The sequence below is a fragment of the Podarcis cretensis genome, assembly GCF_951804945.1.
Source record: "Podarcis cretensis genome assembly, chromosome: 3".
Taxonomy (NCBI): Eukaryota; Metazoa; Chordata; class Lepidosauria; order Squamata; family Lacertidae; genus Podarcis; species Podarcis cretensis.
In genome coordinates, this window is record NC_137172.1 from 91,068,129 (window position 1) to 91,095,302 (window position 27,174).

The 27,174-nt window shown below is 41.6% G+C and overlaps 1 protein-coding gene across 1 annotated transcript in view; it reads left to right on the forward strand.

The window, feature by feature from the left end:
• The window catches only part of LOC307212928 (uncharacterized protein), a 126,001-nt gene that overhangs the window by 66,995 nt on the left and 31,832 nt on the right, over positions 1-27,174 (forward strand). Inside the window, exons 3-4 of the mRNA XM_079970590.1 lie at positions 21,339-21,438; positions 25,139-25,228. Coding sequence (XP_079826716.1) covers positions 21,339-21,438; positions 25,139-25,228 — 190 coding nt within the window. The remainder of the gene's footprint in view (positions 1-21,338; positions 21,439-25,138; positions 25,229-27,174) is intronic.

Sequence of the window (27,174 nt, forward strand, 5' to 3'; positions counted from 1 at the left end):
GTTTTTTTAAATCTAACAGGAAACCCAGCTTGAAAAAGACTGTCTTGGAACTTTCCTCTGTTTGTGGGGATACAGGCGGCATGAAAACAGGACTTTTAGACACCCCAGCAATGAGTCTGCTGCCATGTCACTAAACACAATATGGTTGTAAATTCTTTGCTTTTATTTATGTTTCAGGTTGCCTGTCTCATAGTACACTGGTCAAACACACTATATTCACACCTATAGAAACAGAAAATCAATGACAAATACATTTTATGCCTCTACCTTCCCCTTTTAAAACACCACACACACAGCTTAATTCTGATCACCCAGAGGCAACCTATCACACAGTGTCTATAGCTGTGAGACAGCCACTGAAAAATTCACTAGCTGGGGATGCAAGGATTCCTGGGGTAATTTTGAATGCTACTTGAATGTGTGTGTGTGTGGGGAGAAACTTTAAGTGAGTTGCATTGCCTCAGTTCATGTGGCTTGTATAATGTTCGAAAAGGAATTGGGGGGGGGGGGAGATACAATTTTATTGATTTATTTACTTTGTTAAACATTTATATCCTACCCTTTGGGTGCAAAAGCACCAGTCAGGGCCACTCATTAAAACAACAGCATAAAACTATCAACCAAGGATACAGAATGACTACTTAAAAAAAGCTTTAAAAACAACAGCACAATTATCTGCCGTCTACAACAAAAGCCTAAAATTGTCTTTTATTCAGCAAAAACAAAGCCACACAGGACCAGCCATACTGCATGGGCATGGTCAAGGTGTTGAGTACTCTAAATGAACCCTGTGAAATGTTTCTTCATCCATTATATCAGCCATACAGTTGTGTGTCCATGTAATCCTTTCTCAGTTTGGACTAATCTTTCTGATCAGGAAGGATATATTTTGGTTCCCTTTGTTAAGTCATGTGTAGCTATATGCCCAGGGTTCAAGGACATGATCAGAGCCCATCATCTTTGGGAAGCTAAGCAGACATTGGTCTGGTGAGTGCTTGGATGGGAGATCACCTAGGAACCCCATTCCTTGAGTTTCATGAGGCAGGGTGTAAATAAGTTTGTCTGGCACTAGAGATGCTTGAGTAATTTGTTATTTGTGGACTTAGGAACAAGATGGCCTGGTTCACACTTCTTAAACTAATGTAAGGGTCAGAACATAGCTATCCTTCAGTCATTTCCCCCGACTTGGCACTTTTCTGGATTTTGTAATGCCTCCATCTCCCATTTGAGAGAAAATACTTTTTAAAATGTATATTTAAATACACATATATTAAGTTGTTTTTAATGCTGTAACCTAGCCGGGAACCTTAAAGTAAAGGGCCGATAATAAAATAATAATAATTTAAAGGATGTATTTAATCCAGAACTGGGATGGAACAAGTTTAGGTGAAAGTGACACACACTTGGAATAAACTGGTGTGTGTCTGGGTGGTATCTTTGATGCAGCCGCTTTCTTGTTGGGTCTGGAACACTGAGCAGAAGGCATTGGGCTGATCCCTTATAGCAGTGGAAGGAGATTTTTGTCCCTTATGAAAGTGTCATTGGATTATATTATAAGAATTAAGTCTTTGCCCGAAACTGGTATTCATTATTTAGATTCACTGACTGAATGAGAATATTTATTTCCTCCTTCCTGGCTATGTGTGAGCTTCTATAACAAAGGTCACGTTTATTGGGGCTTAAAGTTTTGCTGCTGCTTTTGTTTCCTTCCCCTCCAAAAGTTCTCACTCTCAAATATAATTGTTGCCACTGAAGTTTGAAATTATTTTGCTATTTCCACCCCCTTATAAGCATTAAATTTTTTTCATCTTGACACAGCGCACTTGTAAATTGTCATAGCAAGTGAATTTCAGAAGAGCAATGTCTTAATCAATGGGTTTAAATCTGCCCTCAGAGTAGAGTTCAGCGAAATATTTCATAGTACTTTAGACCAGTCACAGTGACTTTTTCCAGAGTTATGGAGCAGCCTGCAGGCTATTCTTGAATACTGACAGTAATTTCAGCGCTTCGCAATGTGGTGCTTTTGAAGCTGCCAAACACTGAATCTTGTTCCGTTGTCATTGATTCTTGCTGGTGTGTTGACACCATCAAGTCACATTGCCCCTCTTATATACTGTTCCATTGTTTAATATGTATTTTTCTTACTCTGAAGTCCTTGAAATTTTATTGAGGTTTTTTGTCAAAGAGTTTCTGCAAGGCAAGAAATTGACTCAGGAAGAATCACATTATTCTGAAGGTTTCACCATGAAGGTAGCATTTTTACCCATAGCGTTAAAAACATTTCCTCATTCTGTCAAAGGAATGATCAAACAACAGACCGGCAGACGTTATTTTATTTCCACCTAATCATGTTCTACAGTGGAAAGGCACCCCAGGGCCTTTGCGGCTCTCCTGCCTTCACGTACCTGAGGTATATGGAGAGGCAAAAGGCCAAAGGGCAGGCGCTTTTCATCCATACGGGAAGTGCAAATGGTAGAACAATACTGCACACACTGGAATACATTTGGGCTACTATCGGGAGGGTTTTGTGTTGTTTTACAGCAATTGGAAAATGCAGTTGACAAAGAGGCCCCTAAAAATTTCACAGACAGAAATTTGCGAGTCAAGAATAGAAATGGGTCCTTGTACTCTTATTGTGCTGCTGTGACTGCATTATTTCTGACTTGAAAAGCAACAACAACCAGTAGAAACAACCCATTCTGAGTTCCAGTGCTTAGGCAAATCTACAGCCTTGTTCTCTTTAAGAAGCATTGGAGCTGCATAATAAGTGTCCTTACATAAAGACCCTTTGGAGACGAACGCCCGGGATTTGTGGGATATGTCAACTGTTGTGCCTATGCTGGAGCCTACAGCCTTTTCTGTAGTTGCTTAGGTCCACCACTGAGTGGTTCACAGCCTTAGGAGGAATCTCAAAAGACTCTAGCATAGAAGACAGGGGAAAGCAAGGGAGGTAGCTATGCTGGAGAGCTTTGCAGGCACCTCAACACACTCTGTCTCTGCAAACCAGTGGAGCTTTGATAAGAATGAATTAGCCATGGAGCTTACCTTGCAGCTTAGCTGAATGAGATACAGTGGTACCTCAGGTTAAGAACTTAATTCATTCCGGAGGTCCGTTCTTAACCTGAAACTGTTCTTAACCTGAGGTACCACTTTAGCTAATGGGGCCTCCAGCTGCTGCTGCCACACGATTTCTGTTCTCATCCTGAAGCAAAGTTCTTAACCCGAGGTACTATTTGTGGGTTAGCGGAGTCTGTAACCTGAAGCGTATGTAATCTGAAGCGTATGTAACCCAAGGTACCACTGTACCATTATTAAGAGAAAGCCCTGAAAGTCATTAGAATCTTGTATAACCCACTGCAAAAGTCCCCTCCGCCCACACCTTTAAGGGAAGGACTGACTCAGAGGTAGAGCGTCTACTTTGCATGCAGAAGATCGCTGGTTCTGTCCTTAGCATCTCCAGGTATGACAGGGAAGGACGGTTTGTCTGAAACCCCAGAGAGTTTGCTGCCATCTGAAAATACTGAGCTAGATGGGCCAGTCGTCCAACTGACTCATTATAAGGCGTATGGGAGTGAGGAAATTTTTCCAACTTTGTCTGGCTCACCCCTAGATGAGGCTCATCGAAATATCCTTTCTTAAAATTATGCTGTAGATGGAAAGGTTATTTTCTTTAGAAATGTTTCTCCAGACCTCCTGTTTGCTAAGCTTTACCTTCTGTGCTGCACATGATTTTAAAATATTTATGTGCACTCCTCAGTGATTATCTGACTGTGAAGAAGAAAGAAACAATGGCCACTAAGAGAGATGGGTGCTTACACTTTCATTTGTGTAATTCAGTGAAAACACAGCCCAAGGGGAGACCCATGGGCATGATTTAAATTTCAGATACTAAATTGGAAGGCAGGAGTTGCATTAAGGCTTGCAGTGGGAAGAGGAGCATTGTTTAAAACCCATGCTTGATACAAAAGCACTGCCATTTTAACATTTGTACCAACCCTAAGCATATCTAAGTGAAGTCACACAATTTCTTTCCTTGTTTACCCTTCTTTTAAGTCACACCCACACCATACACCATATAGCTCCTCCTACCCCCCGGAAAAAAAAGAACCCAGGGAGCTTGAGTCTGTTAAGGGGGCTGGAAACTGTAGCTCTGTGAGGGGGTCTCCTAGCAATTCTCAGCACCCTTAACAACCACAATTCCCAGGACTCTTGGAGGGATAACTATGAGTGTTGAAGTGGTATACGAGTTTTTAAATGTATGGCATGGATCTTGACCATTCTGGGGCCTTTGTAGGACATGAGATCCAACACCACTGCTCAGTACTGGAAATGCAGATCGTGCATATCCTCAACAGATGGCTTTCAAGTATCTTCTTGAAAACCTCCAGCAATGGTGGGCCCTCTGCCAATAGTTTGTTCTATTTTCAGATTGTAACTACTGTCAAGATATTTCTCTGCAAGTTAATCTGAAATCCAGCAGGTTAAACCCATTGGGAGATAACTTTGCTATCCTTTCCCTCTGTTGTCTCCTCTGTATTGAATTGTAGACTATATGCTCCTTGCGGCATGGGACTCTTTTCTTGTAAAGTACAATGCAGAGTGTTGGTGCTATATATAAATTAATGATTATGAGGATAATGATAATAATGATGATAACAACAACAACAACAACAACAACGTAATAACAATCGCCAGGAATTTATCAACAGTTAACTATAATATAAGTTTAATATTAATAAATAATATATGAAATAATTTCATCAGGAACAATATTCTCCCTTCATTACATATGACATAGCTGATTACAGTGCTGGATTTATGTATAGGCTACGTAGGCTGAAGCCTAGGGCCTCTAAATCTAGGGGGCCTCACCAGCCTGCCATCTTCCCAGGGCCGCAGTCTCCCCTCTCCCAAAATTGCAAACCCAAGACTTCATGCAAGGGCAGGGCAACTCAAGCCCAGCAACCCCAGTTCACAGCCAAAGTCTGCAAAATCTTATAGATATAAATAAAATCCATCTAAACTGTGGGCCTCTATATTATCAACATATACAAGCAGAAAAGTTGTTTTCCTTCATTTGCAAGGAATCGTACAAAACAAAGTGGCACTAAGAAAGAAAAGTTCCAGGGTGGCAACAGAAAGCAAACTAAAAATGCTTTTGCATCTGAAGAAGTGTGCATGCACATGAAAACTTCTACCAAGAACAAACTTAGTTGGTCTCTAAGGAGCTACTGGACAATTATATATATATATATATATATATATATATATATATATATATATATATATATTTCAACTGCGTCAGATCAACATGGCTACCTACCTGAATCTAAAAACACTTTTGTAGTTCATCAGAACTATCCAGCAATATCAAGTTATAGGAAAACTGGTGCTATTAACAGTAACCCTTCTAGTTGTTTAATTGATTTGGCAACTTCCATGCACATGACGTCTGATGTTAATTTCCCTCAAAGAGTTAAATGATAACTAATCAGAGGCAGCTACAGTTGCAAATGGAAACAAAATATCTGTGAAAGGAAGAGAAGCAGGTTTGCTCAAGTGTGTTGCAGGTAGAAATACGCTTGTAATGAAGTGAGAGCAGTAGCGGCTCGAATTAACAAATAAGAAAATTTTGAGAATTTACATGCTAGATTAAATGTGATTAATTCATTGAGAAGGGGATTGTAAGAAAAACACTGTGGCCTAATTTGAATAATAGAGTGCGTGGTATCCGATGGGCAATCTCCTCCTTTATTTCCACACTGTGGCTGAACCAAATCACCTGTAAGGAGAGCTATGAGATTCAGGTGAAGGTCATATGCACTGTCAATCCCAGCAGGTATGTAACAGGAAGACTGGCCTGCCCAGGCCACAACTAAACTTGTATGTAGAAGGAGGTCTTCACAGAGTGTAGTGGCGACCTCAGGCAGATGTTGACATGCAGAGAGTGGCAGCAAATGCTGAAGGGTGGAGTTGTTCCTGCCACACAGCGTGCCATGTTTCCTCTAACCTAGCTTGCTGCCCTTGGGTGCAATGGAGAATGCTATCCATTCACCATTGCCAGTGTTGAAGTTAGATTCACCTACCAATCTGGACATCTTCTGTACACAGAAGGAGTGAGGTGTCATTTTGTCCTTTGCCTCAGGCAGCAAAATGTCTTATGCTTCCATCACAATGCTCATTGGCTCTCAGAGGGGGGCGTGTCTTGCAAGCCTGTCATGGTGCTCTGTGCAGGATCTATTGCTCCCCATTGAACTGAATCACTGCTTTGATGTCGGAATACAGTGCAATTCAGGATCCATGTCATATTTGGAGGATTAAAAAACAGCAGCACAGGAGTTTGGTCGCTGGGATGTTATGTCCCTGCAATGCAACAATGAAAGCTATAGCACAGATTTTGGGAGAGACAATATGTTTTGTTATGCATATGTTTTATCAGACATAGGCAATCCACTCTACAAATACAAGTCTCAATACATTTGGGATGTGGGCACTAAATTGATGCAACCAGATTGAAACCTTACTGTGGTTAATCCAACCTAGAAATACAGGAATAATTTAGTGAGAGATTCAAAGTGTAATGCTGCAATCCACAGAATGACATGTTGAAAAGCACTGATTTCCCCTTTGTCATGGAACTTGCTGGGTGGGAGGTTTCTGCTTGGTTAATAATAATCTGGGGCATTCTAAGAAAAGAAGAAACAAAAGCAGTTTTGATGAGCTTCATGAAATTTCTCGTGTGATCGCTACACACGAAACCACATCAGTAAACTCAGAAGTATACATATGCAGATAAGACAGTAAAATTGAACCAGTTGTGTGTTGAAATTTCAGTGGAATGATTTACTCTGCCCTGTATATGGGGTTATGTTGTAAATACAAAAAAATGCAAAAGTTTTGCATTAATGAGATAATAACATCCATTTTTCCCTCCATGATTTCTTGATGCTTGGTTAATAGTGAGCCTCTGCTAAAGAACTGATGGAACAGGATGACAGCTTCTTTGCTCACATAAACAAATTCATTACTTTCTGCTGATGTCCATAGTTTTTAATATAATTACATTCATTGGCTTAAAAATCAATACCCATACATAACACATATAGAAATGTTCATTGTTAATTCCTACATTTTTCTTTACTGCATATTGAGTTGTAAGGTCCATAGGTAAAGGCAATAAAAGAATGCCTAATGATGCATTTAAAATAGTTAATGTATTTTTAACAGACTGCCCAAATACAGATTTATCTACCCTGTAGGGAGATGCTCACCATCCAAAGGCCTGCATGTAATGGAACACATTTATCTGGATGATGATCTAAAGCAAGTAACTCTTTCAATGTTTCTGTCTCCATCTCCAATGCAATGAGTTATGATGAAGCAGTATGTAGCTTTTACAGCACTGAAGAAACTAATGTTTCCCCTCTGCTCCGAATTAGCAAATCAGATTCATGTGCTTTGCTTCTGATGAATCTCAAATTTCATCTGCCACCATAAGAACCCATTAAATATCTTCAGGTTTTTTCCATAAACGTTAGTTTCAGCTACACCGGATAGCAACAGGTTATAATGGTGCAACACATGAACTTTCTTTAATGAGCCTTATTGTTAAAAATTCATCATGCACACATGCATACACAAAGCAGGCTTCATTTGGGCTGGGTTTGCCGAAGTACAATGCTCATCTCCATGGTGGGTTATGGTAGGATTGCCATATTCAAGTCCCCCCAAAGCTAGGTGGCATTAATTACATATTATGCACCTCATTTGCTAGTAACCCCTTTCAAAAGTTGCTTTTCAGGAATGAAACATACGTTTATAATTTCCTACTTGCCAACCCCTCGTGCTGATCCTGATGGTATGTTTACGTGGATATTTGGGTAAGTGTGACATGGATATGATTTAGAAAATGAACACAGATAGAACCTTGCTGCTGATTCTGAACCAAGGTGGGGTGGGGGAAATACGGTTTCTTAGATTTTCTTTTTACATAAAGCCACACTGTGACTGGTACTTGAAGTTTATGGATGTATGATTTCAATCCTGCTCCCTTGGTACCCTTCCTAAACATTTCTTTTTCCAGCTTGAAATCTGTGCCTGTTTTCAGTACTTCTTTAGCAGCTTATCTTTGAGCACTAAATATGGTTCAGATAATGCAGAGTACTTAACAGCTTCACCTACACGGTGAAAATGTCTGCATAGGGAGCTTCTGGCTCACTGGCCAAATTAGGCCATGCAGAGTTCTTATTTGGCCCACAAGGCCATTTCTCCAAAGCTATACTCGTCTGCTCTGCACCTGATGCTGTATATGGGGCATGTAAAGACACAGACTGTTGTATACTGTGCTACAGTGTAAAAAGAGTAAAGGGATAAAAATTGTTGTTGCTGTTGTTGTTAAAAGTTTGGGGTACTTGCTCTCCTGGGCAATTCTATAACTATACTCCCATATAGAGGAGAGGATGAAGGAACTATATATATGTGTGTGTGTGTGTGTGTGTGTGTGTGTGTCAATAAATACACATTTGAGTCCTTTGGTGCTGTTGGAGATTTCTTGTTCTACAGTTGTGATGCAAGCCATATAATTTGTGCAACGCAGATAAGTTTATGCAGATGTCAATATCTGTAAGGGAAAATTTCTACACTAGAATATCAGCTCTCAGAAATGAGCTGGGAACATCTGTGAGCTAGAAGCATTTGCATAAACAAAGGTTGCACCAGAAGGTGCTCAACAAGTCGTGTGAAACCACTATACTAGCTTCTTGGCAGGTAGGTCTTTGTGGTATCCAGGGATGGGCATGGTGACTTGGTGCAAATGCACCAGCAGGAGTGCTGGATTGCTTCTGCTGGGGTGTTAGCATGGCAATCAAATGCCCACCACCCCTCCTGCCCATCCACTCAGCTGCCCTTTTGCCCACGCACCTGCCCACCTGCTCTTTTGCCCCCCATTATGCCACAGCAAGTCACCTGCCAGGAAGACTGATTCACTCTACATAATGGTATGGTGGGAGGGGAGAAGAAGATGCTGCTAATAAATCGTGTTGAAGGAATGATGTCACTTGTGCATATTTATCATGTGTTGACTTCAACATCAAATGATGTACAGTGGTACCTTGGTTCCCGAACTCAATCCGTTCTGGAAGTCCGTTTGACTTCCAAAATGTTTGTAAACCAAGGCACAGCTTCTGGTTGACTGATTGGCCCCAGAAAAAAAATCAAAACAGACGTTCGGCTTCCAAAAAACATTCACAAACTGGGACACTTACTTCTGGGTTTGCAGCGTTCGGGAGCCGATTTGTTCGGGAGCCAAGTCGTTTGGGAACCAAGGTACCACTGTATTTCATGTGTGAAACAGCTTCGTTCAAATATTGTTCAAAATATATTTTAAAATGTGTATTTCAAGAGCAAAAACACATCAAAATGTGTGTTGCTGAAATATATCTAGAAATGTGTGTTTAAATGTGAATTTTGATGTGTATTTCTTTTGAAATCGAAAATTGATGCAGAAACAGGTTAGGATAGGCTATGAGTGAACACATTCAAAAGTGACACAGATAATAGACTTATTGTCCACCCCCCAGGATTATAGGCTTCTGCTTGTGATGCTTCCTTTTCTATGTAGGGAAACTTTAAAGATAGAGGGAAGCATTCAAATATCAGATTCCTCCATTTGAAATTTCAACTGCTACAACTCAGCAACAGTTGCATCTTGTGAGGTTGCCGGGTGTGTGTTCTGCCTTTATATAAGTGGACACAAATACAGTGGACGCTCGGGTTGCGAACGTGATCTGTGCGGGAGGCATGTTTGCAACCCACAGCACCGTGTCTGCACACGTGCGGCTTGCAATTCAGCACTTCTGCGCATGTGCAAAATGCAATTTAGTGCTTCTGCACATTCGCAACCACCAAAACCCGGAAGTAACCTGTTTCGGTACTTCCGGGTTTCGGTGCGTCCATAACCCGAAAAAACACAACTTGAAGCATCTGTAACCTGAGCTATGACTGTATTCATAAGTGAAACAGCTGCAATCTTATGCGTACTTACCTGGGAATAACTTTTCAGCTTGGCTCACATTCAGCTTGGCTCAGCTTGTTTAAGAGTTAATGTACATAGGGACTGCTGCACATATCACTTTACTGGGCATCAAAATAACATCAGTTGCTTTCCCCCTCAAGTAACAGCAATCATGTTAGGCAGAAAGATCCCATTGTGAATCAGTGTGCAAGCAACTAATTGAACTGATACTCACAAGGGGAGCAAAATAGGCAGGCATTTTCCAAAGCCGTGCTCATTTATATTGGTCAAGGTTTTCTTGGGTTCATAAATAATGCACTTTTTTCAATCAAGAGAGGGGCAAGAATGCATACACATACATCATCAAAGCTGTATAGAAGGTTTCAGTACATTTTAAATTATACCTTGTATGTGTGGAATAGTATACCTTGCCTGATACACAAATGCTATTTAATATATATATGTCTTTAACATGGAAATCTGTAGTATACTAAAAGATTCCAGACACAGGACAAAGAGTCATTGTTTACTGTCTTCTAACACTTGTTTTTGTTCTAGATAAATAGCATCCTTCTCGATGACGTTGTGTGCTGTATCCCAGGGGTTTTTTTGGGGAGGGGGCAGGTTTAAGCAAAAACACACACCAATGTTATCCTCTCCTGCACAAACCTTCCACAACCTCACCCCAGTAACTTTTCTGTCTATCATTCCAACCCCCCACCTACCATTTAGTTGTCAACAAAAGGCCTTTCATTCCTCAAGGTGCACTTACTCTTCATGTGATTATAGGCGTCAGTCAAGTGAGCAAGGAAACACAACATACAAAAGACAAAAATAGTTCCGCCAGGCACTGCCTGAAAACTGTGGTTCAGAGTTAAAATATAGCAGTGTGGTGCCAAATGTACTGGCCTGGTACATTTTTGACAGGCATGATGGAAGAACATATCTATTGCTGAGAGTACCTGTTCACTGCTAATGGCACATCGCCATAGCAACTACAGGCCTAACATTTCTGCAGTAACCAACTAGTAGTTCAAACTGACCTGCATTTTTAAAAAGCAAAAGAAAGGGAGGCGTCATAAAATCGAATTGCTTGTTGACAATGTATTATGTTAACAAACTGACGGCAGAATTGAGTTTTACATTCCTTCACTGCATCCATAAACAATAGACAGCAATTTATTACTTGCAATGAAATAAGGCCTACTTATCATAGTGGAACTGCTCTAGTGGTCAGCAACAGACTGTTGGTCAACAAATATACCTGCCCTATAAACCTGCTGACTTTTGCTGCTGCTGCTTGTGAATTTGAGTTTTAATTGTGCTTCAGTTATTAATTCATTTGTTGTTGCTGTTGTTTTATACTTGGTGTGTACATGTGAGACAATTTCTGTTTGGAGTACCTATATAATGCAGCATATAAATATATATATAAACAAACACATTCACTGTTATTTTCTTATGCCATTAATAAAATTTAATGTCTGGGGCTAAAGGGCAAAGGATTATATTAGATAATCCCCATGGATTTGTATGCCCCCCCCCCCCCAATATTTGACTTTAGAAAGTTGAAATAATAGCAGGCTCCTATACCAAGCCTTTTTTTTTTAGTCGGAATTTACCGGAACTCAGTTCTAACACCTCTCAGGTGGCGGAGAGAACGAGTGAGGTGTTCATGGTGAGTTCTGGCACCTCTTTTTCTAGAAAAATAGCACTGGAGTTAAATTGGTGTTAAATTCAATTCAATTTGTTTAAAATTTTGGAAAACTAATAACAATTAAATTTGGGGTGGGGAGAGAGAAAACACCACTGGGGAACACGGTTAGGCCACTGAAATCTCTCATCCTTAATTCATGACTAGAAAGTGAGATGAAACTTCATGAAGCTATCCTGATCATGAATGGCTAAACCATTTGATCACTGAAGTAAATAAATATAATAACGAAACCTTCAGGCTCTTCTGTGTCCCACCTAGAGCACCTGACTCATGATTGAAACATTGATACCAATTTCTTCTTTTGTGCTATTTTTTAAATATATATTTCCGTCATTCCTCAGCATTTCTGTCCTTGAAATAAGATGTCAGTTATGAGAATTATTGGCCTGGCTAAATTAATCTTCTGTGGCATTACAATAATTGATGATGTGGCATTTTAAAATGTGTGCTTTCTTTCTTTTAAAAGAAAGAGGAAAGAAATGAAAGGGTTTTTTAAAGGCTTTCAGTAATTAGTGGTCTGGACCAGCAAACAGTATCTCAGTGGAATTATGATGAATTACATATTCCTTATAAGCTTTATTGATTAATATGTCTTGTGCCCATGCAAGAGGAAGGCATGGAATAAAATCAGACGTACTTAGGGTTTCACTGGTTCCAGATTTATAGGTGTATCTAAGTTATCACATATTTAATTAGGACCATGGGTATTGTTTTCCCCAGAAAACCAAATTTGCAGTCTTCTCTAGACGTTGCATGATGTATTACATTTACTTGGTGGATTTAAAGCAATTCATTGCAGCATGACATTCCATATTGGTGTCTTTGCCAACTGAGATGTAATGGGTATGCATAAGAACATATAAATCTTATCATTGCTGCCTTTCAAGAAAATGTATCAAATGTAACAACCTACAAAGAAATGTACTAATGCACTTGACCCAATGTACTTATTATCCAGCCCCACCCCTCAGAAACTGAAGTAGCAAAACTGACAGGTTCATGTCACAAAATAAACCCTATTTATGTGGGGCTGGTCTATGGGTATGCTAAATTCATGAAGAGGGCAGAGAGCTCCTTGTTCGTACTGCTCTTGTTTGCGATGCATTGGCCTCCATCTCAATATTTGTGCATTGAGCAAGACACCTGGAAAAAGGGGACCCATTATGTACACAGTTATACAAATGTAGGTGGTTCATGCAATCAGGACTCTCCTGATTGTGTACAACTTTAAAATGTAGGCACTCCTTTTTTGTACTTCAGGGCAGGCCGAGGTGGCAGTGCATGTGTGGCAAATGCATGGATAGGGTCCATAAAGGAGGCTTGGCACTCTGAATACAACATGGAACCTGTGAGCTTCCAGCAAGTTGTTGGACTTCACTAAATGATACATTTTTAAGAAGAAGAAAATGCCTCTGTTTATATGTGACTTTATTGTACTGTATAGGATATAGCGATAAGTAGTGATGTGCTATCACTTCAAATACTAAAAAGACAACACAACTTTGATACGACTTTTTGCTGCTGCTGCTGCTGCTGCTGCTGCTGCTGCTGCTGCTGCAGTAACTGCTGCTGCTTGTTATAGTATTTGACAGAATTTATTTATGAAAAATGTTTTAAGTAAATGCGATATATTGATGCATGCACATGCACATGCGCAAGCACATACACACACAAAGATGTTTTTCCCACAAGTTTCATTTCCTACCAGTTCCCACCCTCACCTTTACAAGCAAAATCCCCTTCTTTTCAAAGTGTTAGGAGTAGGAAGAACTCGCAGCAGGCCCACCTAAGAAAGGGGCTATGGCTCAGTGGTAGTACATCTGCTTTGCATGCAGAAAGTCCCTTGTTCAATCCTGCCTGAAACCCTGGAGAGCTGCTGTCAATCAGTGCAGATAATACTAAGCTAGACCTAACTTGATATAAGGCAGCTTCCTATGTTTTCTGTCCTGAGCTTGAAATAATCATTCCCACCCATTGTCATTTCAAGGTTAAGGCAGCATCTAGCAGACCTCTCCTGACCACTGGTTTCCTCCTGCCCTTTTGCAAACATAAATATTTTGCTGAGGCTGCTGCTGCTTATAAAGCAGGCTTCCTCAACCTCAGCCCTTCAGATGTTTTTAGCCTACAACTCCCATGACCCCTAGCTAGCAGGACCAGTGGTCAGGGATGCTGGGAATTGTAGTCTCAAAACATATAGAGGGCTGAAGTTGAGGAAGCCTGTAATATAAAGGGTAGAAATGGCAGGCATGGCTAGTGGCAAGGCAGCAGATTAAGCCCCATTTGTCTTGGCCTCAGACGCAAATGGACCTGGGTCTGACTCAGAATGGGAGCACTTCTTGGAATGGGGAGATTTGCGCCCTCCACTTCTCATCATCACTTATTGTTGGTGAACTCCAACTGTGGGAGCCTTGATTCAAAATGAAGGATTCCCCACACACACTTAGAAATAGTGCTTTCTGGATTATGCATGGTGGCTGTGATCAAAGGTAGTACAAGGTGAGATCTGCTCATGGAGGAGTGGATCTCTTGTTTTCATTTTAAGCAGCAACCCATCTTCCTCCCATAGTGTCACATCACAGTCTGCTTTTCAGACTCCTCCAAATTTATAGAAAAAGCTTGCAGCATGATACAAGGGGAGAGAGCTGCTCTTCAGAAAGAAGAGAGAGAGAGAAGAGTGTCAGAATAACTGCACTTAGGAAATGCCCAATTTGCTTTACAATACTTCTCAGTGCGGGACGCAGGTGGCGCTGTGGGTTAAAGCCTCAGCGCCTAGGACTTGCCGATCGAAAGGTCGGCGGTTCGAATCCCTGCGGCGGGGTGCGCTCCCGCTGCTCGGTCCCAGCGCCTGCCAACCTAGCAGTTCGAAAGCACCTCCGGGTGCAAGTAGATAAATAGGGACCGCTTACCGGCGGGAAGGTAAACGGCGTTTCCGTGTGCGGCTCTGGCTCGCCACAGCAGCGATGTCACGCTGGCCACGTGACCCGGAAGTGTCTCCGGACAGCGCTGGCCCCTGGCCTCTTAAGTGAGATGGGCGCACAACCCCAGAGTCTGTCAAGACTGGCCCGTACGGGCAGGGGTACCTTTACCTTTACCTTTACTTCTCAGTGCTGGGTGCCTCTGGGCTTTCTCCTCCAATCCCTAGCATAGCCGTGGTTTGTAGACAGGTTTTCCAAAGGTGTCAAGGTCTGATATACCCATGTAATGCTTCCACCACCTGAACAGTTTGCAAGTAGTAGTATTTTTCAAGGAACAGATGAAATGGGAAGCCTGGCTTCACATAGGGATAAACGGGTACCAGTAAACTGATATCCAGTGTGTTGCCATAGTTTCTATTAGTTTCATTTTATTTGTGCAACACTAAAAACAAACTAGAGATTGAACTATGAGACAGACATCCACCCACCCACCCATCCATCTATCTATGTATCTATCTAAGCATATGACACCAATCCTGGCCCAAATGCACTGGCTGCGAATTCAAAGTGCTGGTTTTTACCGATTAATCCTTAAACAGCACAGGACTGCAATACCTCAAGGACCACCTCTCCCCATATCAACTGACCTAGACCCTATGTTCATCATCTGATGCCCTTCTTCATGTGCTCCCTCCATTAGAGATTTGGAGGGTGGCAGCACAAGAATAGGCCTTTTCTTTGTTGAGTGCTCTCTCCAGGGAGGCTCGCTGTTCGCCATCATTATATATTTTTATGTGCCAGGCAAAAACTTTCCTCTATAACCAGACCTTTGGCCATGAAGTATCAGTGGCTTTTTAGAAGCAGGTGGAATGTTTTTAATGTATTTCTCTTTCCTCTTGTTTTTAATGTACCTGTGTGAGGTTTATTGTCTATTTGTTTGGTTATAAGTTGCTTTGGGTTGCTATGGGCAAGATAATGTGGGGACTTCTGGGTTGGCGCCTCCGGCAATGGCGAAGTTCCTCCGATCGGGAGGAATTTGCTCCGTGGAAATCAGGGTCTGACCGCCACGGCGAAGGCGGAGACCCACTAAAATCACAGGCGGGAGAAGCTTGTGAACGTGGGATTCAGCTGGCACCCTTTGCGTCTCCCCTGCTCGCCGGGAAACCCAGTTTTGGGGATCCGGAGCGACGTGGGGTGAGTCGTGCGGTGCTTCGAATTGACTGCTTTTTTCACGGAGTGAAGCCGCATTGCTGTTGCCGGAGAGCGCTGACTTTTTCCTGTGGACAATTTGACTTTAAACAACTACCCGTGAGTAGAACGGAAAATTGGATTTACAAAAGTCTTAATTTGGTACCGAAACAGGAAGGTTTCAAACAGGAAGTCCGCCTTCCCCTTTTGTAAATAGATTGAAGCAAAGAGGCTGCAAGCTAAGGTCTTGGAAAGCCTTATGTAAAGGATTAAACTTCCATCGATTAAAATCATTAAACCCCCCTTGGAAGCAGGAGAAGAGGGGTGAAATTTTGGATCGTGTAAGCCTGCAGGAGAGAGTGATAAAAATTAAATTACCACTGCTCTGAACCTGGAAATGGGCTCCCAGTAGATTGAAGTTTTGGGAGAGTTCATTGACTGTGAATAAAACATGTTGACAGTTAGTTAAATAAGAGAAATATATTGTTTCCATTGTCCTCTTCTGCGTTTAAAAAGAGGAAAAGTAACTGAAACTAACTTTACTTTTTAAACTGTGCTTGAAAAGATTGATACAAGTGGAGACTGTTTCCCTCTAGAGGGAGCTTTGGAAACTCTTACAAATTGGAGCTGGGGAATCTCCAGCTGCAGGATAAGAACTGTGAGAATCAGGGATTGACCTTGGACCATTTAAGAATGTCGACAGGAGAAGCCTTAGTGAATGCATTTTGTAAGATAAGCTATTTGTTGGAACAGCTTCATAAGAAGACCGATGTTATGACTACTAAAATTGATAACTTGGGACAAAAAGCGATTAATCTGGGACAAAAAGTGAGCACCAATACAGAAATTATTCAGGATTTGGTACAGGAATTTACCGTATTTTTCCCTCTATAACACGCAGATTTTTTCTCCTAAAAAGTAAAGGGAAATGTCTGTGCGTGTTATTGAGCGAATGTGTGGTCCCTGGAGCTGACTGTCCCAAATACAGGGCAAAAATCAGGCTAAAATCATATCGCGCCGTCACGGAGGAGAGGAGGCTGCTGCTTTCCTGCATTCTGCCTCAGGGTCTTACTGCCCACCCTCTTCTGTTTCGTTACTGTGTTTGCTCAAACGGAACAAAGAGCAGGCAAATCTCCCCTCCAGGCAAGCAGAGGGGCTGCTGCTGCGTCTAGGGACTCGCAGGCAGCGGAAAACATGCAGGGGAGAGAGGGGGGCTGGCTTGGGTGGGGGGGACTTTTGCCTTCCTTTCCCCCCCTTTAAACCCCTCTCCTGCATTCTTAGCCAGCTGCTTCTCCGCACAACCCTCTCGTGCTCCTTGTCCCTTCTATGTTTTTCCTTCCCTCCCCACTTAAAACGTGGTTACAAAGCACAGATCCACATGGATCCTCAGGATCTTTGCATTGGGTCACTCCAAATTCACCATCAGATCACATAGCAATGATCTGATGCAAAAACAGGGCTGCAATGGTGCAAAAACGTGGTTACAAAGCACGGATCCACATGGATCCTCAGGATCTTTGCATTGGGTCACCCCAGATTCACCATCAGATCACATAGCATATCCATGGCTACAGCCTGCACCAAAAAAAATCACGCACCCACTGTTGCCTAGGGCTGCAATGGTGCAAAAACGTGGTTACAAAACACAGATCGACATGGATTCTCAGGATTTTTGTATTGGGCTACCCCAAACTCACCGTCAAATCACATGTCTGTGGCCACAGCATGAAGCATGAAAATGATACATCCACTGTTTCATTCAGATTTTTTTTCTTGTTTTCCTCCTCTAAAAACTATGTGCGTGTTATGGTCAGGTGCATGTTATTGAGCAAAAAATACGGTACTTCAGCAGAACAAATTGTGGAGAAGGAGAAGGAGAAAGTTGTTGTTGTCGAACCTAAAGTAATACAAGTGGGAGCCTCAGCCTTACAAAGGCAAATTGAGGACTATAAGTTGAGGCCTTTTATGATTGAACCTAGAAAAAGTCAGATTTTGAGGATCGGAGCCCGGCCTGGACTGGAGAAGGAAAGCTGGAAAGATCCCTCCATGCAGGGATTAACTGACTTTTGGGACATGGACTTGGGTCAGGAGGAGACTGGAGTTCTGGGGGTCTTTGGATTTGGAGGAATCTTGAAACATGTCCTGAAATACTTTATGAATCTTAGCTTTAACTATGGAAATCTGGCTGACCTATTGAGAAGGAATAAAAATATTGTTAGGCCGGAGTTTCCCCGAGATCTGCTCTATAGCATCAAAGAATATGAAGAAGACCTGCAGAAGGGACTTGGAAAAGAGTTAAGAGCCTCGGACATAAGATCTCCAGGTTGATGGACTGTATGGAGTTGACGGAAGTGACTGGCAGAGTCCGAGACCGGGGAGAGGAGATGGTGGAAGAGGATTGGAAAATTTAAAGTCTGTATATAGAAATACTTTAAAATTAATGAGTGATAGAAAAATGTTGGAATGAAATTTTATGGCCTTAGTAGAAATGTTATAAGGAGTTAAGCTTAAATATGTATATTAGTTTTAATGGAAATAAGATTAAAAATATGTTAAGACATTTATATGACAGAAAATAGAGAAAGATGGAATGGAATTGCTGAAACAATTAATAGAAGTGGAATACAAAAAGGGAGGTGAGAGGAGGTCGATGAAACAAGGGAATGAAAAATAGAGTATGGAAAAGGTATGATGTATGCTTTTAAATTGTTTTTGTGTTTAGTTTAATGTGTTAAGGTTTAATGTGTTAAGGTTTTTGTGTTTAGTTTAATGTGTTAAGGTTGTGTTTTGTATTGTTTATATATTGTTTTGTATTGTTTATATATTGTATTGTATTGTTTTTTCTCCTTGTTTTCTTTCTCCTGTCTTTTTTCTTTTCTTTCTTTTTTGTAAGCTTTAAAAGTAATAAATATTATTTTAAAAAAAAGATAATGCGACTGACAAATTTAATATATTTTTAAATATATGTTGAAATACTGGATGTGATTTTTAATTATTTGATAACTGACTTCTGTGAAAACAAGGATTAAGCTCAGTGATGAGGAAGTGTGGTCTCCTTTTCAATAGGAAATGGTGGCGCTTCCTGCTAGCATGTCCATTGCCACCTCAAACAGATCAACACTGAGTATCAATTGTTAACTGCCTTTTTTTTAAAAAAAAAAATGAGCCTCATTAGTCTACAAAGAGAAAGAACCCCCCCCCCAATGCTTCAGCACTTACAAGATTTACTGCAGTGTGAACTTTAATCAATAGCAGCCTATTTCTTCAGATGCGTAATAATACTTAGCATTTATTTTAGCTCATTTCAAGTGTTTGACACATTTCACATCTGTAATCCTAGCAATTCTTATAACAGACCTTATTCCTATAAGGTGGGTCAGTGCTATTATCCCCATATTGCAGGTGAGGGAGAGGTGAAGATTAATGATGGAACTGAATCTTGCAATTTTCCTGGCTCATAACTTGCATTGTAGGAGATATACTTATGACTCAAGCATAATTCTCCTGAAGTCCTCTAGCAATTCTAAATCAGTTTAGAGATGCTGTGCATTTTTATTATTTATTTAAATAATTTGTATACCACCCGTCATCCAGTAAACACCTGCAGAAGACTGGACTCCTTTAAATGGAGAAACACCTCTCAGTGAAAGTGCAGCTACCTGTTGTGAGTTGAAGCTGCTATGAGGCTCAGTCTGAGATCAACACATTTTTATGTTGTTCCCAGCCTGTGATCTTTGGATGAAGGGTGGTCATGACTGAGTGGGTCTTTGAACCCTGCTCTCCCAGCCTGACACACTAACCAATACACCACAATGACTTCCAGGGTGTATTAACATTTTGGAACACAGTTTGATGAGGCAATGTGTAGTACTGCCCTTGATCTCCTCTCAGTTGTTGGGAGTTTAGCTGCAAGCCTTTGTACAGTAATGTAGGGTTATGCCCCTATCAGACCTGTGGGATTTTACATGCACAGGACTGATTGGTTACTCATTTTATTGCTCCTTCAGGTGCTCCACTTTCACCGGTGCTAGTTTTTACTCCAGGATGTTACACAGTGTTTAAAACAGTTGAATAGTGTAGCCCTGTTTAAAAGCAACATCTATAACAAGTGTAGTAAGTACATTTATATACTAGCTTATGCCCTCTCATGGCAGTAAAAGTCAATTCTGGATTGCTTTAGGAAGAACTATAAAAATGTAAATTACGAAGACAGACCTGATTTGGTCTTATTGCCTTGGCTGAGTTCTAACACTTAAACTTGGAATATATGGCTGCTGGAGGTAATTAATACTCAGTAATTTGCATATTCACAAGACACTGTACTATTTTTCTCTCAGCCAGGGTGAGATGAATGAGTCGAGGTTCCTGAGACCACTTAACTAGGATTCTGGATTTGAAGTATATGCCTTCATTTAAATGTGTACAATTCCTCATAGCATGTTATCTGAGCTCTATTATATTGCCCGTATTTTTCATAGCGGGAAAGAGGAAATAAGAAGGATTATTTTTATTTGATGCAACAGAAAATACTGTGGAAACCAAGCAAACAGGTAATTTTTAAAAATGTAAAAATTGAAATGGAGATTCACAGTCATACAATCAGGATGTTATATTCTCTCACCGGGAGCAGTCTAATATGGACAAATATAAACTGTTGGTTCTGTATAAGTGGAAGATTTTGCAAAACAATCAAACAAAGGCTGCAACTGTAAAATAATACTTAAGCAACATACCTTTTCCCTTTTCATTTTGATGTCAGTGAGGCTAACACCTGAAATCCCAAGCTGCTTTGCGTTTAGATTTGATCATGTGACTAATCCCGCTGCACCATTGGGAGTGAAGCATCTCTCTGTTCCACTTGAAGCAGAAGGAAAACTTCCGTTATGTAGTACAGTGGTACCTCAGGTTAAGAACTTAATTCGTTCTGGAGGTCTGTTCTTAACCTGAAACTGTTCTTAACCTGAAGCACCACTTTAGCTAATGGGGCTTCCTACTGTCGCTGCTGCACAATTTCTCTTCTCATCCTGAAGCAAAGTTCTTAACCTGAGGTAATATTTCTGGGTTAGTGGAGTCTGTAACCTGAAGCGTATGTAACCTGAAGCGTATGTAACCCAAGGTACCACTGTAGTACTCTTGAATATCACTGTGCTCTTAAAGACTAAACATGGAATGCTGTTTTTAAAAAGTGTAAGAGAAATGATAAAAGTGCAACAAATGATCCCACTGGGATCTAAGAGTTGTAGATGGATCCCACCTGTAGGTCAAACAGGAGTTTACAAATTTGGGAAGCTATACTTTTCTAGTCCAGGGCAGGGGCAGAGGTGTTCAAATGTAGTTTGAGATCTCAGAGGTTGTACTTGGTTGTAGAGTTTGTGTGCAAATGAACAAATTGGTAAATCCCGCAACCATGTGTAGAAGATGCCTGACTGCTAGTGCTTCTTTTTCAATGGATTTGCCCCTAGGAAAAAAGATTGTGAAGTCTGAATACCCATTCTTTATATTATAGATACTTATCCTCTCGTCAAAAGCTCGGACGATTGAGGAAAGGGAAAGCCATAGATGGAAGGGGTGCCAGAAGAGGAGCTCAACATTTCCAGACCAATAAGGTAAGTCTTAAGAATGGAATTTTCATTTTCTTGACTGCATTCCAGGACATGGGCAATAAAGGAAGGCCTTGTATTGTTAATGATTGTGGTGAGGACTCCATTCGTATCCAGGGACTGTCCGAACCTCTGATGATGTGGAGCATTTGCTTTAGTTGGAAGGTGTCGAAATAAAACTGTAAGTTGGGAAAGCTGAGGCTTTCTCTAGATCTAAGTCTATAGAGAGTATTTTTGGCTGATTTGTTGTGCTTGCCTTTGTTGGTGTAGAGTTCCATTGTGTGTTACTACTTCTTGAGGGTCTTGGTTGGAATGTCTATTGACAGAACTTGGAATAAAAATAGAAAGCAAGGTAAAGTGGTCATTTTGAGGATGGCAATGTGACCAAGCTATGAAAGGACTATATGTTTCCACCTGCACCTGCAAAGGTCAGATTTTAGTTTGGAAGCAAGACTGGCATGATTTCTTTTGTACAGATACTTTAAATCTTTAGTTAGCATCACCCCCATGTATCAGAACCATCCACAACATGGCTGGAAGCCAGACAAGGTTTGCAGGTGGGGTTTTTGTGTTTTTTTGTGTTTTGGGGTTGTTGTTTTTTTGCTTCTCTAAGAATATTGAAGGTCATTATTGTGGAATTTGAATTATTTCTTTGAGTCTTGCTGCTGCATGAAACTGCTGTAAAATGGATTGAAGAGCTGGCTAGGCTCAACTGGGATTTTCTGCCATTATTAAGACATCATTTGCAAACAGATTGCTGGTATGTGAGCTTTTTCCTGATGTTATGCCTTAAATGTTGCTACCATTTCTGATCTTGTTTTCCAGGGTTTTGATCACTAGTGCAAAGAGTTGCGGGGGACAACAGGCAACTTTCTTTAGTACCTTGCTGTAGTCAGATTGCCAAGGAGCTGAGTCCATTCATTAGATTGTTTTTTAAAAAAATACATTTTGTCTACAAAATGGAGGAATTTTCCCCGCCCCCCCCCAAATCATTTTGTTTAACAAAAATTTAATAAAGCTCCATTTAACTCTGTTGAAGGCCTTTAATGTATCCAAGGAAATGAAGACTGCCTGGATTCTGCTCGGGGGGAAATTATGGGTGGTGTTCAAGGCTCAGCAGAAAGAGTATCATATGTGTTGCTTTGGTGTAACTCCTGTTTGATTGGGGGATGTCAGTGGGCCTTTAAACACATTCAACCTCTTTACCATTACCGCTGACAATATTTTTACATCCTAATTAATTAAGGAAATCAGTAAGATCCTACAAGAGTTGGGTCCTTATCAGGTTTACATAGAAACACTGTCTTGGAGTGTCTCCAGGATTCAGTAATAGAACCGCCTTCAAGTATGTTGTTAAAAAGGTTAGTGAGCCATGGAGCAAGTTCAGCGTTAAACTTTTTGTAAAATGTGGCACTGAATCCACCGGGACCTGGGGATTTCCCATGCTTCAGCCTTTTGATAATGGTCAATATCTCGGATTCTTGTATTGGGCTATCGAGGAATGAGTGTTGGTCTGGTGTAAGCTTGCCTATCATAGATGGCATTATGAAGTTTTCTATTGTTTGCAGGTCAAGATTACATATTTGTGATTCTAGCCATTTTCCTCTGAGGAGTCCATTTTCAGAATATTTGTCGATTTGATTTTCCTATTCTTACTCTATAAATATATTTTACTTCATGGGAAATTAGTAGAAAGCTTTCGAGTTGCATGCATTTTTAAACCAGACCTTTCCTAAAAGGGAAATCAGGTCAACCTACATGTTTCCACCCTTTCCCATCACATGAACCCTGTAGTTGTACTGTGGAGGCAGTCATGCCATTTCTCTTTGTTTGGTAATGCAGAAGATATGGTACTTCTATTAATTGGAATGGGAGAGGGGGTATTATGCTAGGGCAGCCTTCCCCAGCCTGGTGCCCTCCAAATGTTTTGAATGACAGGCCTAGCCAGCACCATCATAGATGAGATTTGTAGTCTGAAGCATCTGGAGGGTACATTTGGATCCCTTCCAGTCGGGATTCAGGCCTCATCATGGGACTTAAACTGCCTTGGTCGCACTGGTTGATGATCTCCGGCGGGCTAGGGACAAAGGTGAGAGCTGTTTTCTAGTTCTGCTGGATCTCACAGCGGCGTTTGATACCATCGACCATAACATCCTTCTGGACCGTCTTGAGGGGCTGGGAGCTGGGGGCACTGTCATACAGTGGTTCCGCTCCTTCCTCCTGGGCCGTGTTCAGAAAGTGGTGGTGGGAGATGAGTATTCAGATCCCTGGGCTCTCACTTCTGGGGTGCCTCAGGGTTCTGTCCTCTCCCCCATGCTTTTCAACATTTACATGCAGCCACTGGGAGAGATCATCAGGAGGTTTGGGCTGGGTGTTCATCAGTATGCGGATGATACCCAGCTCTACCTCTCTTTTAAATCAGAACCAGTGAAGGCGGTGAAGGTCCTGTGTGAGTGTCTGGAGGCGGTTGGAGGATGGATGGCGGCTAACAGATTGAGGTTGAATCCTGACAAGACAGAAGTACTGTTTTTGGGGGACAGGAGGCGGCAGGTGTGGAGGATTCCCTGGTCCTGAATGGACCAGGTGCGCAGCCTGGGAGTCATTTTGGACTCACAGCTGTCCATGGAGGCACAGGTCAAATCTGTATCCAGGGCAGCTGTTTACCAGCTCCATCTGGTACGTAGGCTGAGACCCTATCTGCCTGCAGACTGTCTCGCCAGAGTGGTACATGCTCTGGTTATCTCCTGCTTGGACTACTGCAATGCGCTCTACGTGGGGCTACCTTTGAAGGTGACCCGGAAACTACAACTAATCCAGAACGCGGCAGCTAGAGTGGTGACTGGGAGCGGCCGCCGAGACCATATAACACCAGTCTTGAAAGACCTACATTGGCTCCCAGTACGTTTCCGAGCACAATTCAAAGTGTTGGTGCTGACCTTTAAAGCCCTAAACGGCCTCGGTCCAGTATATCTGAAGGAGCATCTCCTCCCCCATCGTTCTGCCCAGACACTGAGGTCCAGCACCGAGGGCCTTCTGGCGGTTCCCTCACTACGAGAGGCCAAGTTACAGGGAACCAGGCAGAGGGCCTTCTCGGTAGTGGCGCCCGCCCTGTGGAACGCCCTCCCATCAGATGTCAAAGCGATAAACAACTACCTGACAATCAGAAGACAGCCCTGTTCAGGGAAGTTTTTAATATGTGACATTTTAGTGTATTTTTCATCTTTGTTGGAAGCCGACCAGAGTTGCTGGGGAGACCCAGCCAGATAGGCGGGGTACAAATAATAAATTCTTATTATATTATTATTATTACATAGTGGGAGAAGACATGGGGTTAAGGGTTGTATCCAGCACTGGTGTTGCGCTAACAGAAAACACTTCCACTCACACAAGGCTGGGCACCACCACCCACTACAGCCCTCTGTTGAATTACATTCAGTTACAAAGGGTTCCCTAGGACTCAGGTGCACCTTTTATGAATAGCTGCAATGTGTGTGTAAGTAGATTAGAAGAAACCTGGGGCCCCACCTTTCATGAGTAGAAGTGCTTACATTGACTTGGAAAAAGAAATCATCTAGAAAATAACCCCAGTTTTCTAACCAAACAATGAATGGTAGTGTGAAGAAACTATTGTATAAAATACTGTTCTGTACCTTGGACTTTTCTTCAAAGCAATACCTCAGCAGTCCTGCATTTTCATTTCCTTTAGAAGGATGCCCTTTCGAAAGGATTCATTGACAGCAGACATGCTACAATCAGATATTATTCCAAAACCATTGTCCTTCTGCTCCTGCTGCAAGTAGGTCACAGTGGTGAAGTATCTTCAGATGCTTTGTGTGGATACTTGGTCTTTTATGTGCTGGAGAATAAACTGAAACTGTGATTCTCCTGGCAGTCTGGTAGGGGAAAATATTAGCAGTCTGCTGCTTTTGGTCTGCCATTCTTTCACTTTCTTTACCAACCGCAAGGATTCTGAACTCGTTCAAAAAGCTAAGAAAGTAAATCTAAAGGTTAGCCCAATGATATGGGAATCAACTCCCTGGTTTCAAATTCAAGCAGCTTGCGCTGCGTCTTCTCTTCATGAACCCCTCTGCCATGTGGCTATGTCTAACTAACTCTTTCTTCCTAAGAGATCTGTCATCATACTTTGAGGAGGGGATCCCCTCTTTGTGGGATGAGGCTAGGAGTTTGAAGCACGGCACTCTCTGAGGTATCCTGGACCCATGTTATTAAATACCTTGTAAATTAATACAAGAACCCTGAACATGGTCTGGTAGTGTATGACCAGTCAATGTAAGCATTTAAGCACCAGAGTTATGCACTGGTGATAGGGACAGACTATCAATAGTTTGGCCTCAGCTGGAGCCTCTCAACCAGGCCAAGGGCAGCTTCAGGTAGAATGGAAGGTGGAGCTAACCAAATAAGCTGCAGCTCCTCTCTAAGGCTGGTGCTGAGGATGACCAGGTCTTACTGGTCTTATGTCAACTTATCACTACATTGCACTGGCACTCAGCAGTGGCAAATACCATAACATTTGAAAAGGTGACATATGTTTGTAAACATTCAGAAAACATGCATTGTTATTGGCAGGCCACAAGTCAGTATGCACCAGGATGTGTCCACTATTTTGTCCCTGTGTGTTTACACAACATGAAACTCTGCTTCACCATATACTGCTTCAAATACAGGTGTATATTCTGGATCCCAGTCTGAACTAGATATAGCTGCTTTCCAGTTTTTGCCTTGGTTTTATTGTTGTTTAATTGATTGCATTTTATATGAGGCTGCAGCAAAATGTTGAAGAAACTCAGAAACCGTATCAGCAATGTCTTATTTCCTCTGTTGTAGGCGTGATGCTACAACGATTGTCACACAGATCAAAAATGCATGAGCTGAGATATAACTCAAGGGACAACATAGTTCAGAAACAATAGATTGCTACTATCATTGGGTGAAGCAGAGATTCTAGTAGTGTCTCACATTACAGGTAGAGCTTATTCCGCAGGGGCTTAGGGGAGATGAATGACTAAAATGTCTGAAGAAAACTGTAACTTATTTCCTTTTGTAGTGGGCTTGCTTCAGCGGCTGATGTCTATTGCTTCAGCAGATTGGTTTTATGTAGCTGACAGGTGGGCAGGTGTCGAGATGGATTTTGTCTGGGCCTTTTTTGTTGTTTCATTTGTAGCTTATTTTAAAAGGCAGGGTTGTATTCATTTTGCTATCATCAGAAGTTGCCGTTTGTGTGGGGAATAAGAAGCTTGCGAGGAAATCAAAGCACTGGAAGAGAGCAAACTGGATTTTTGTTGCTCTGCCTCTCCCCACATCCACATCCAGCCCTTTTTGAGGGTTTCTCCTTTCTGTCCTTTTCTCTGGATTAACACCTATAGTTGCCTTCCAGTAAAAGTAAATTATAATATGTGGGGTGAACCTACCCTCAGCAGCCAGAAACATCATAGCCAGACACTGGAGAGACCTGTCAGAAGGAAGCATGGACCAATGGTATCAAATAGTATGGGAAACAGCCTTATTAGAAAAACTAACCAATAAACTAAAACTGACATGGGGACAAATAGAAGAAGATGCCTTCACTCTGGTATGGCTCCTCTTTATCACATAAACAGCCCAACAAGACAATGACAAAAATCCGCCAACAGCATACGAATCAATACGGCTAACCTGGTACAAAAACGCACACACATACCACTCACACATGAAAACAAAGTTCACCACAGCCAATCACAAGCA